The 13,273-nt window shown below is 36.5% G+C and overlaps 1 protein-coding gene across 7 annotated transcripts in view; it reads right to left on the reverse strand.

The window, feature by feature from the left end:
* Positions 1–4,033: 4,033 nt before the first annotated feature.
* The window catches only part of PCMTD1 (protein-L-isoaspartate (D-aspartate) O-methyltransferase domain containing 1), a 45,395-nt gene continuing 36,155 nt past the window's right edge, over positions 4,034–13,273 (reverse strand). For all 7 annotated transcript variants that reach the window (XM_063326852.1, XM_063326850.1, XM_063326857.1 and 4 more), the window contains 3 exons: positions 10,936–11,107; positions 9,214–9,337; positions 4,034–6,701 (listed from right to left, as the gene is read on the reverse strand). In XM_063326852.1, coding sequence (XP_063182922.1) covers positions 6,331–6,701; positions 9,214–9,337; positions 10,936–11,107 — 667 coding nt within the window. In that variant the 3' untranslated portion in view covers positions 4,034–6,330. The remainder of the gene's footprint in view (positions 6,702–9,213; positions 9,338–10,935; positions 11,108–13,273) is intronic.

Consider the following 13,273-nt stretch of genomic DNA (forward strand, 5'->3'; position numbering starts at 1 on the left):
TTACTTAACGAAATATTTTATTATAAAAACATCAGTGTAGATACGATGTTATTTAATTGGCTTTCCTGTCAGTTATCAGCACACAACCTTTAAGTTTCCCGTAAGGCAATACTGCCCTCTTTCGGTATAATTTATTATGCACAAAATATTTGAGCCTTTCTAACCCCAGCAAGGTCAGAAAGCATTTTTAAGGGATGTACTACCTTTTTATTTCATAATAAACCGACCCGTTGAGGGTTGGGGGGGGGAGGGGGGGAACAACCAAAGTCCTACAAATAACAGACTTGGTTTTGATCTAAAAAGGTCACTGCTGTTAACATATGACTGAAAGCCGATGTTACAGAATGTTAGATGCAGAGCAAACACAGTACAAAAAGAGTGCACTGTATGTTTGCTCTTAGTGCTTACAGCATGAACACACACTGTGCCATTTAGCAGAGACACACACTGAAGGCCAGGACAAAACCTGAAATTAAGAAGATTAAACCCAGGTATTTAAAGTGGTTAAAATACCAAGCAAAATCTCCTTTCAAGCTAACATTATACAAAGACTATTGCTGTACAGGCCTGGGAACTGGCAGAAATTAAAGATTTTGAAACAGAACTCAAAATTTCTTGCTAAATTTTTTGTGATATAAACCAAGCTGTTCCTACTATTTATTTACCAGTCACTTCCCCCCATATAAATTTCCCACCTCATTCCTTTATCCCTGCTCCTGTCACAAACCTAAAATAAAGAAATAAAAAAATAGGCTTTTTGATCACTTCATCAAGTAGAGAGAGATGGAAGCTTGGTTTTACCCTCGTGCTATCCTGTACTATGTTACTGACACTGCAAACAGCAGGGCATACACTTTGTACTGAGTTTGCAAGGCCTCTGGACTGGCTACATCTGAGCTTTCTGTCACCTCCCCATACCTTTTACTCAGTTTAGCTGTGACAGCTGATCTGGTGTCTATAGGTAACCTGTTTCACTCATGTTTACACCTTTGTGTGGTGCAAGCCTAATTTTATAACAAGACGTTATTGTTGACAGAACACAATATTTGTCATTCTCACACAATGCCACAGTGCAAAGAAATGCAGCTCCGGTATGAGAACAGAAGCCCTGAGAAGCGGGGACGGAGGAGGCAGCTGAAGTGAATACTGGCATGGGATGGCAAGAGATGGGGCCCACACTTGGAACTGGAGATCCCACAGCTGTGCACAGCTCTGTAATGGTTAGGGTTGGGTTTTTTTTTAAAAAAAAAAAAAAAAAGGCAGACCCTAAGCTTGACAAAACTGGTCTTAGGCGTAACAAAATACAGCGTCTAACATACGCAGATTATCACATATGAAAAAACAAGATGCAAAAGCACAGTATCCAATATACAAATGACTCCCAAGCTGATCCCAGGAGAGTAAGGAACAAGCAACATTAAAAAAAAAAATTATTCCTCCCACGAAGGACTACAGAAGTGCAGAACTCTGCTACCCTCTCCAGCAGTTGCAAGCTGTGGATTTCACACTCGGGTGAAACAAAGGGAGGTTGAGCATAATTCCAAGAAAAGGAACAGAAAAGCAAAAGTGCATGTGCTACGATTTTAATTGCATTACCGTGGTCATTATTGTGATTTTCTTTCCTCTATATAAAAGCACTCTATCTGCACTATTCTTTTGTAAAATATTTCAATCTAGACTAACCACGATTCTTAGACTGCTGTCTATAAGAGCATGTGATATATATAAAACCCAATGCCTAAAACAATGATGGAGTGTAACACCTTGCAAAGAATTGCCAAGAAAAACTACCTACCCCCTTCTAAGAAGCAGAGATTAGCGAGTCTCCAGATCTTCACCAGAAATCAAGTGAAAGCTTCAGTAAAAATGACCACAAAGAGTCTACCTTGGACACATAGGCTGTCAGATAGATTTGCAATCAGTATCTGCAATTTACCAACACAATTTCAGAAGTAAGAATCTAAAGTAAGGTCCTGAACTAGTTAGTTTCCTTAAGAAGCCAAATTTTCAGAAGTGTGACATGAATAGAAGCCACTAGGCTTCAAAATCAAAGCATACAGAAACCTGATCAAACTGAATATACTGGTGCAAGAACTCAAAAGTATGTCTGAGAGAAAAGACTACCAAAGTGTGTACCAACAAAAAGCCCTACAGGTCTATTTGCCTGCAAAGAACTTTTCTCCACCTGTACTAGAGATCATCTGCATATACTACAGATGTTTGAAGAAGGGCAGTCAAGCAAGCAATAGAGCAGCAGGAAACCCTAATGAGTAATTTTTCAGTCAGGAGGAAGAGGCTAGCAAAACGGCTCACAGAGGGGAACCCAGCATTTATCATGTACTGATACACTTTTGCTCTCTGGTTCCTCTCCTTCCAGCCTATGATCACCATGGCTGCTTGTGAATGCACGAAGGAAGAGAGAGAGAACACAATTCAGTGCCTTCTTTGCTTCTCTCTAGCACTAAGTATTTTGCAAAACATGCTGGCAAGGTATTACAGATTCCTAACTCACAGCAGTAGAGCTTTAACAGGGAAGTGTAAGTTCCATTAGCTCACGTGGAAAACCTCTTTAAGCACCACAGAACACAAAGGATGATAATCGTAAGACTCTAGAAAGAAAATGTTACCATCATGTTAAAAAGCACTGGTAAATCAGCATTAAATTCTTGGTTCCATACTAACCATAAACATGGTGCAAGCCTGGGGCTAAACAAGCCAGCTTGACTTGAACAGAGTAATTCAACAACTTGACATGTGACTGTGAAGCTACAGAAGACAGAGACAGGTATTTATCAAGCCAGACATCTAGATTTTACTGAAGTTAATTTTAGTAAAGAATATCAACTTTAATGCCTTACCATTCATTACACCCAATGACCTTCTCAAAACAAGTTTATGTAAAGGACCTCATACTTGAATCATTTATTGTCAAACTAATTAGCAGCTCATTAAGGTGGAGTTCTGTACACACCTTTAAGAAGAACACAGGACACAACTCCTTTATCTTTTATAACTGATCAGTAAATCACACAAAGGTAGAAGCCTTCAGTTTTACTCAATTATATGACTGAGGAAGGAGACACTCTTGAGGAGATACAGGTTTAATGAGTTAAACCAGCTTTAATCAGAACATAGCGCATTTGATTACATTCCCTATTTGTTTTCAAACTGACAAGTAAAGATGCATTTAAAAAAAAAGCAGTTTAGAGAAAAAAATGTCAGGATTTTAAAAAAAAGAAAATAGACTAAGTTGCCAGAACCTAAACAAGCAAGAGAATGCTCAGCTAAACAGAGCTGTTCAGGTTGCTTTCAGTGAAAACTGTTTCCCAAGTTTTTGGGATGCAGCTGTTAATTTTTTCCTCAACAACACGGGATTAAAAACTCCAGGTCTTCTGAAAAAGATTGCACTGGTCTCGAGTCCTCCTCCAGATCAAAGAAGATAAACAGTCTTGGAAGTGCCAATTCATCACATCCTTCCTTACAGTGACCACCACAGTTACACTGCTGCTAGTCAGCTTAGCCTACCCCACCTTGTATTTTTCCTTTAACTACTAACAAAATAAGGCTGCCCCAAAAGGGAGTTTCAACAGGACATGTGATTCACTAGTCGCTCACCACCCTTGCTATTCTTACCTCAAAGTTTTCCTTATTAATTTTTCACCTAGATAGTTGCTCTGTTGAGGGTGAAGACAGTTTCAATATTTAGAAGGAAAAAAACCAACCAAACCATGAAACTGTTCTTGAGTACGTAACTCAAGTATAGCTTCTGGGCTCTTCAGAAGAGACTAACTCTCCACAAGTACTTCAAAAATAGCACTGGGCCCAAAACAGCTATCCCATGTCATGAGTAAAGTCTCATCTTCCAACCTTTGCAAAAATTCAACATTTAGCAAGAAGGTGTACTTCTCTAGTTCTGAAATTCAAGAATAGCGTTTATTAAAAAGTTACTGACCTACCTATGAACAAACTGGTATCTGAATTTCCAAATAACTGAAAATATTTGCAGAGAAACACAGAAATTGAAGCAAGCAGAAACCACCAAAAAACCATTTTATTGCAGCAATGTCCCCATCATCAACTGAGATGGCGAAAATTAAGTTTTAATTCATTTTGCATTTCTACTTTTTTATTTATGTAAATATAAATTCAAGAGTGTAAAATAAATCCACATATAAAACACAGAAGAAATTCTTTCAGTGACTCCAAAAAAAACTTACATACTGAAGAATCATGACAAGTCATCCGCTGTCCATTTTTCCAAGTATACAGGCGTGAAAAGAATGCAGAAATTTATTCTCAAAAGCATCTGGTATGAAGTCCTTAAAGTATTTAAGTAATATTTAGTAATCTCATACTCTTGAGCTTATGGATGTAGATTCCAAGAAAATGAGACAAAAAACATCTCAAACTTTAGATTATTTAAACTCCATCTAAAATAATCCATCTCAAACAAGATTATGTTCAATTCTTATAGCTGAAGCATCACAATTACTTTATTAGTATCATTACTTTGGAAAACTATTTCTTACTAGTTTTTCCTGCTTTTAAAATAAAGTCAGAATACTTACTTCAGATAGTTTTGTTTACTTACACTGTAAATATATTGCGGAAAGTAACTCCACATGCTGGTACAACAGGCCTTCATGAAGTTCCACTTAAACATTACTATCATGTACCTTAAAAAAACGGGACTACAGCATGAAATGCACCATGAAGAGTCAGCGTTATGGGATTGTGTATTATCTTTTTCACAGATGCAACAAAACGCTTATATATTTTTGTCAAGTCAGTTTTGGACTGTTAGACCACATGAATATTGGCTGGTTATAAATAATCGGACTAGGAACATTTACTGTTTTAGAAAGATGCGATTATTTTGTTATTACACCAAAAAATGTTAACCAATACAAAATGTATCATGCAAGATATTTCAAGAGGAATGTGTTCCACTGGGTCCAACAGGCAGATGTTTCCAATGATTGTGGCTTTTAATGTGTATCATGCCAAGTTCTTAATACACAGTGTTTTCCCTCATGGTTATGTTACAACTGAGAATGAAGAAATTAAGATGGTAAAAATCAAACAACATTAAAAATAAGAACTGCAAGTTAACTTCACAACTAGAAGAGGAAAAATCATAGAAGGATTTAAATCAGCACTATTGTGGGTCCCCACAGTTGCACTGCTACTCTTAGGTTTCCAAAAGATGCGTATGATTTTATAAATATTTTTGTGCTAAGAGCCATGCTGAGAAACAAAATATAGGCTAGCACAAGTCTACCTTCTTGGAGATGCATGTTAAGTATAAAATTCACTTACTAAAGTGCATTTGCTGAACAAATTCTAACTTCTACTATTATAGCTATCCCGATAAGCAATACAAACTAAACTTTGTTGAAATTCTACCTCTACTTAAAAGCAGTAAATATAGATGACTGATATCTAAATTACAATCTTGTATTACCAAACATTTTGACTCAATGCTGTGAGCTGTAGAAATAAACAAAGTGTACTGTTCTAAAACTTCCCACAAATGAGGAAGCGCCTTTAGTTAGAAATACTGAAAGTGTAGAATGGAGTTAAATAAAAGCAGAGCTGAAGTAAGCATTGCTTTGCTTCTTATTCAATATGATGTTTCATTAAGGCTCTGAGAGAAGCTGTTACTTTTCTCAAGATCTTTTGGCAAAAGATATAAATGCAGAAGAAGCACGGTCATCTGACATTTCAGAACTTGTATTTTCGTATTTCATTAAAGCCAGCTCATTCAGTGTCTGTATACATTTATTGCACTTGAGTTGTTGGAATACATCTATACCAACAGAGTAATAATGATTGCAACAAAGCCATAGTAAAATAAACTTTAAAAGGGTCTGATTCTGACATTAGAGGTTAAGTGTCTGCATGTTTAAAATGTTCCCCTAATAATAATAAATACAGACAAATTGCTCATCAAGTCAGATGCACATGTTTAACAATTATTTAGCATATATAAAATTTCACTCATCCTTTTATCAATACAAATCTGTTAGGGATCAAAAAAGACTTACCATGCAAAATATTGATTAGTGCTGCATAATGGAATATATATATCTATCAGAGTTAAAACAGCATTTTCAAAATTTAAAGAAAAATAAATTTTTAAAAAGGGATTCTACTGTTGAATGCAAGTCTTCCTTGTAGCAAAGACAAGATAGAGACAAGTTACAATTTATCGCTGTACTTCAGTCTTGATGAAAGACTAATAATAATTTGTCCACCTACTTCTTAATAAATGCTACATTTTCAAGAATAAAGGAACTATCAGTAGGCATTATTTCTACTTAAAACAAGTTATTTCTCTCTGTAATAGGTCAAGTATGCTTTTAATGATTCAGGTAACGGTAGACTCATAATTTTCTCTCTCAACAGATTTCGAGGAGGCTCTTCTGGCTTCAAGGCCTCACTGTGATCTTTATCCTCCTCCTCTTTGTTATCATCTTCCATTCTTTCATCTTCTTCACTATCTAGGGGCTGAGGAATGAGCTGATTACCAACAAACACATAGGTGTTAATCCTGCGTCTACGACATCTCCTCCGTTTTCGTTTTGGAGGAGCCTTCTGAGCAATACCCTTGGCTTTCATCTCCTCATTTATGAAGTTTCTAAGGGTGCGTCTGATATATATTCGAGCAAGGTCCTGCAGATTCCTAACAGCACACGGAGCTAAAATGAAAGAGACAGGAAGTTATACTCATTAAGTGAAATTTCCCTCTAACAAAAGAAATTAGCTGCAAGGCAGTACTTAGACTAATGTTCAAGAACAACTGAAATTTTCATACATGATACAATATGCAAATGAAACAAGGCTAGATAGAGCCACCCTGACAAACCCTGTAGCATATTCACTAGTGAAAGACTTCTCCTATTCCACACACATATCTAAAGGACTCCTATTTCAGCTGAAAATGGCTTCTGGAATACAGTTAATCTTTTAAAGAAAATACACAGTCCAAGAGGTCTTCCAGTAGATGTGCAAGAGAAGCAGAAAGCATGAACAGATTATTAAAATAAATTTAAGAAAGAGTACAACAAATACTGTCACCTTTTAGCACCTGGCAAGTCTTGGGACCTACTGCTGGCACTCTTTCGAGATCCTTTTGCTGGGAAAATGTCTACTTCCGTATCACATTTGTTTAGGGAAGTTTTTCTTCTGCCTCCCTCTTCTACTTAATATGCTTTTCCCTACTTCCTACTGAACCCAACTGACGAGGAGGGCCATGTCATCTTCACAGCTGACCAAAAAGTTAAAGTCACCCACATCTTTGCAGCAGCAAAGGAATTAAAATTACTGAGGTCCTGAAGATAAAAAAAAGCAACTAACAGAAAGCCAAAAGCCATGTATTTTTCAATGATGGACAGGTGGGTGATGACTAAGTGCTGGTGGATGCCTGCACTAGATGAGCCACAGCTGACTAATTCCAAGGAAAACAAAAACAAAAGATGAACAGGCTGCAGAGTTCTGGTTGGTGTACGACTTTCTTGCTTGTCATTTTTGTTCCTTTATGAAGTAGCATAAAGTTAATGGGGACTGCAGTAAGGGAGATGTGAAGAAATAATTTTGATAAATACACTTTGAATATTGCATTCAGCTTAAAAACACTCTGCATTTCAAACAAAATCTTTTGTTTCCTACACTGACTACAGTTGCATGTTAGTTACTCATATTTGAGACAGAAAGGATGTTTATGACTGGCAATACTGATTTCAGCTGATGCCAAAAGGAAAGAAAAAACCAAAAACAAACCAACCAAGCCAACACCAAGCCCCATTTGTTTAATGTAAGACTAACTCAAAATCCAAGAACAAAACCCTACCTAATCATTCAAAGCACATTTATTAAGATAGGGCTAAACAAGCAATGATTGCAGACTGTATGCCAATCATACTAAATGCAGGCACAAAGTATATGATATTGAAGTTGAAGTAATGCAAGGCAGTCACTCATCCCATATACAGAACTACGTAAGAGAGACTTCATAAAATCAGAAAAAAAAAGTAGTATTTCCTTCAAAAGAGAATGGAACAAAACTTCGAAACACTGCATCCTGAAAAAGGTCTAAAAGCAGAAAGGTCTCAGTTTTCTTATCCTGTAAGATAATATAAACCAACCATGTTATTTTTAGTGCTAGTTATGATTAATTATATCCTAATTGAGTTTGAAGACAACAGCATCTAAAAGCTTTAAAGACAAAGTAAGGTCCTCACAGTCACATCCCAGACCATAACTGTTAATTGATAACTGTCAACCATTCATAATATCTAAAAGAAGTCAAGACCTAAAGCTCTTGCACTTCTGTTCAGCAATCCCAGACACACACAGAGATAGCATAAAGAAACTGACCTTTTAGAAAGCTTCAGACCATTTGTTTTGGTTTTTTTTGGTTTTTTTTTGGTTTTTTTTTTTTTTTTTTAGAAAAGTGCTTAATAGGTAGGAAGGACAGTTAGAAGTCCTACATTAAGACAGTCAGAAAGCTTTCCTACACAGGTAATGTAAAAGCTGTTTGAATACAGAACTACTCAGGAGAATACCTAAGGAGGAATTCAAATAACAGAAGTAGCCTTAAAGTTCTACTGATATTCATGGATTTAAGCCAAACTGACCAAGAACTATGACTCACTTTTGTTTTGATTAGTGATCATCTCAAGCTTGCTTGACATTTGAAAATTACATTTGAGTCTAACCAAACCTAAAAATACAGCAGAATTTTACTGACTCCAAGAGGTTTCATCTTTTCTCCTTCATTATGATTAAATAAAAACGGAAATCAGACTTCAATAAAATCTATCATTGTGACTTATCAGTGATGTAGCAGGCTCATAATCAGTTTTTAGTACACATCGTAAGTATACTGTGGGTTAACACAAGTTTACATCCCACACTAAGTTAAGCATGAAGCTATGCAAACATCTTATGATCCTGCTCAAATATAAAACTTTGTTGAAATGTAGAATATTTGCTTTACCAATGCTAGCGGTGCTTGACCTTTATCACGTAGCCTACAGTCTATCCAAAGACAGAGTTCATCCTTGCTTGCAATACGCCACACAGGTGCAACAGGTGTATATTCCTGTTCTATTATGTCTGTATAGCATAGTCTCCCTACTTCCAGATCACCACCAGCAGGCACAATAAAAACTCATGAAGCCAAAGGGAGTGAGCACAAATGCCACTTACGCAGTCCCACAGTGTCATGTTTGCCGTTGTCATTTCTGTTTGGTTGCACTAGTGGAGCAAACGAAACAGCAAGGATATTTTTACTTTCCCAGGTGTTCTGTCCTGTTCTCAAGATTTGTGTTAGCTGCATAAAAACAAAATAAATTAGTTACAGTTTTGTCATACTCAATACTTTTCAGACTTGCGTTCAAACACACTGCTGTTTTGATTTGCTTGAACATGAATTTATAAAGGCTGTTATATGAACAGAAAGGACTTTCATATTCCTTGAAATATTACTTGGTCACTAGAATACTGAATAAGGCGCTTTGGGCCTTAATTTTCAAGCTGCATCTCTTACTTTTGCCAAAGTAAGTTTTGCTTTTTCTGATTTTTTTCCAAAAGATCACAGAATACTTTAGATTGGAAGCAACCTCCGGAGTCCTGCTTCCTGCTTAAACAATACCAACTTCAAAGCTGAAGGGGGCAACTCAGAAGCTTTTCTGATGAAGTTAAAGAAAAGATCTCTTAGGACTGAAATTCCCCAACCTGCCTACACAAACTGCTGTATGCAGTGTTCAACCACTCATTATAGAAAACTCTTCTCCCTGTATGCAGGCAGAACGCCCCCTTCCTGCCATTTGTAACATTCTTCTTTCAGTTTGCTGTGCACCCGTGACAAGAATTGGACTCCTGTCTGCTAGGTAAATTCTCCACCCCTTTAGGAAGACAAGTCAGGAATTAAATCTTCCCTTAGCTGTTTCTCTGCAGGTGAGATTAACCCAGATCTTTCATCTGCTTCTTAGACTTTACATGCTCTAGTCCCCTAACCATTTGCGTGTAAGACAGAAATATTCAGAGTTTTAGTTTCGCTTTCAAGTTGTGACTATTTTTAAGTTGGATTCCATCAGTTTCAACTGACAGTATCTTAGTCCAATGAATACTGAAAAAATATTTATGGAACTGAATCATGCAGGCTGTTTTAATCAGTTTGGTATTTTGAGAAAGCAGATACATAATGTGATAATTCTTTCTGGAAGATAAAATAAACAGCATGTTTGTCAAAAAGCATTTTCATAATTACCTGTATTTAGGAGGACATCAACTTAAATCACATTATCTGTCTTTCTCAGTTTCCCTATTAGTAAAACAGGGAGAATAATACTTAACCTTTGTAAAGCCTTTTGAGGTCTAAGGATTGGACTGATAAAAGTGTGAAGTATTATTAAAATAAACCTGTCTGAAAAAAGTTTAATCTAACGTGAAAAAGCAACACTGAAAACTGCTGGAAATAAGTCATATCTTTTCCTTCAGGTTTTTTCCTCCCTTTACAATATCCCACTAATCACAGCTATTTCATATATCTCTGAAATAAATCCTCTTGTTTAGGGGGTGGTTTTTAAGTACTGACTGAAAAAGTCTGTGTAGCAGGGAGATTTCAAAGCAGTTTTGGGACTGGTATGATACACTGAGAATACTATGAATGGAGTTCTAGATTCACTGAAGACACAGTTTTGCCACAGACTTTGTTGGAACCAGGATATTGATGCTTTCCTACAGGTTTAAGGGAAAAAAGTTCAAGACTTCATTAAAAAGATTAGTATCAGTTTAACTGCAGCAACACACTGAATCAAGACATCATTAGTTGAACATTAACTTAGTCAAATACACATTTAAAGGCATTCTTTCTATTATATATTTCTCATGCTAAAAGACAAAAAGGGGAAATTGTCACTAAGTCACCTGATCTTCTATAGGCATTACTAAAATGCCTCCAACTTTCAGTAAAATTTTCATGTAGTTTTCATGGTCTTTCTGGACTCCAGCTCCACAGTAAATCCGGTCATATTGATGACTGTCTGAGGCTATTTCCAAACAATTACCAACCACAAAGGCAGGTTCACAGAACTCAAATCTAATGGGAAGAAAAAAAAAACAAAGAAGGGACACATTTCAAATTAGGATTTTTAAGAAAAGCCAGTCCAGATAAAGACAGAAAAATATTTTTTATATCTCCACTTATGAAAAAAGTTGAGGATAAATACTTTAGATGTCTGTATTATGGCAATACTACTTTGAAAATAATCTGCTTTTTTCTGCCACATCAGGGAACACCAAAGAAAATTTCTTAAGCAGTTATGATTATGTACTATGCAAAACAGAAAAGGCCTCAAAGCATCACCAGACTTCCTAGGTGTGTGCATACAAATGTGTCTAAAGGAACCTTACAAGCCATACAGTAATTAGTACATTTATCAACAACGTGCGATAGCCAGGCTGTTAAATAAATACTGAAATAGCTCACTTCCTAACAGCCCTCCTCCATTTTTTTTTTTAAAATTAAGCTGTTAAAGGACTCATTTTCCTCTACCTCCCCATTTTCCACTTTGAGCCCAATCCACTTTTCCCCAAAAAAGGAATTTAATGGAGGAATCTGTCATTTTTTTTGACAACAGAGCAAGAGATAGATTAATTATCACAGAAGCATCTATTCTAATTTTCATCAGCAAGTGAAAGTTATACAACTGCTTTTAAGTTGACCTAAGTTGCAACAAAAGTTGCAAGGACTGTAAATCCTCCTTGTCACTGCATGAAATACCAAAGGCAAGATATACAGGATAGAGCTTTATTGTCGAAGCTGCATATATTCTTCATTACACTGGTATCTTCTGACATTTTTCGAATCCCTGCATCTTTCTCCTTCAGCTGTTAACACCATAATAGAAGTAACTTACCTTTTTGTAAAATAAACAAACTCTTTCAACAAATAACTTTACCTTTTCCCCAAGCACTTTAAAATTAAGAGAAGAGGTTACTGTTGCTCATAGAAAGGATTTATGGTTTTCTTTGAAAAAATATTAAGTAAAATCTAGCACCTTGTTGCTGCAAGAAATAGTTCATAAACTTCAATAGCCAGTATTAATATCCGATACATCTCAAACTTCATCCAGAAGGAATGAATTTTTCTAAAAACTTTGTCACATACACGTAGCCACTGTATGAACTCTACAGCCGACTATCATTGGAAAATAATTTTTTTTTTTACTTGGCTCACAGCAGCAAATCCCAGTACAACACCTGACAACATTCAACTCAACATTTCTTCAGTTACAGTGAAGCTTGGCAGCTTTCACTGCTTTGGGATGCTGCCTATAAGGCTTGGCTGACTTTCTTATCTACAGCACTGCCATGAACAAATCAGAGTTCTGTTAAACAGAGTTTTTGCTTGAAGTATTCCCCCCCCCCCCCCAAGATGCATGCTTGATCTTGAAAATAATGCAACGCTTCCTTCTTTGACTAGTCACAGACAGACCCCAGAATCCTTTACCAACTACTACATAGCTCTCGTGCTATATGTGGCCAACAGTCCATAAAGTTTTTTCCTCATCCAAGTCCAGAGGAAAAACTGAAAGCTACAAACAACACTGGCGGATTAAAAAGAAAAAAGTTAGAGGGAGGGGCAGTGACCGCCTTGTTGCACACAACTGGGCAGCTAGCCCAGATGGAACTGTAGTTGAAATAATTTCAGATTAACATAGAAAGATCTAGAAATACATTAGGCAAGGTTAAATGCTGGTAAGAAAATGAAACCCAAGGCACTGATCACTTTACTGAAGCAGCGATCACATTTCATAAGCACTTGAACTATCAAGTATTTTTCTACATTCATTGAAGGTCAATCATGAATTTTCATGCTATAGTTTTAAACTGTAGGCAACCTGAAATTAAGTCAAGCAGCACCATATCAATTTAATTTCAAAGTTTGAGTGAAATACCTTTGTGGGCTTCAGAAGTACAAGGGGGATGGAGGGGAGAGAGAGAGAGTATGGTACTTTTCTAAAAAAAAGTTTTACATCTTGAGACAATCCCTTTGTCTCAAGATTAGCTTTCAAAAAGTGAAGACAGCCTGTCTGCCTAACCTAACAACTTTCACAAAACTTTTGTTCTTTTTAGAATGCTCCTCTAAAAGCTGGCAAGCTTATTACCAGGTAGTTCTAAACTGCTCTTTACTAGAAACCACCCTAAAGCTCATGAAGCCACTTGTCACACCCTCTTGAAACAAGTAGGAACACCAAACTCT

This window comes from Chroicocephalus ridibundus, chromosome 2, assembly GCF_963924245.1.
Source record: "Chroicocephalus ridibundus chromosome 2, bChrRid1.1, whole genome shotgun sequence".
Classification (NCBI taxonomy): domain Eukaryota; kingdom Metazoa; phylum Chordata; class Aves; order Charadriiformes; family Laridae; genus Chroicocephalus; species Chroicocephalus ridibundus.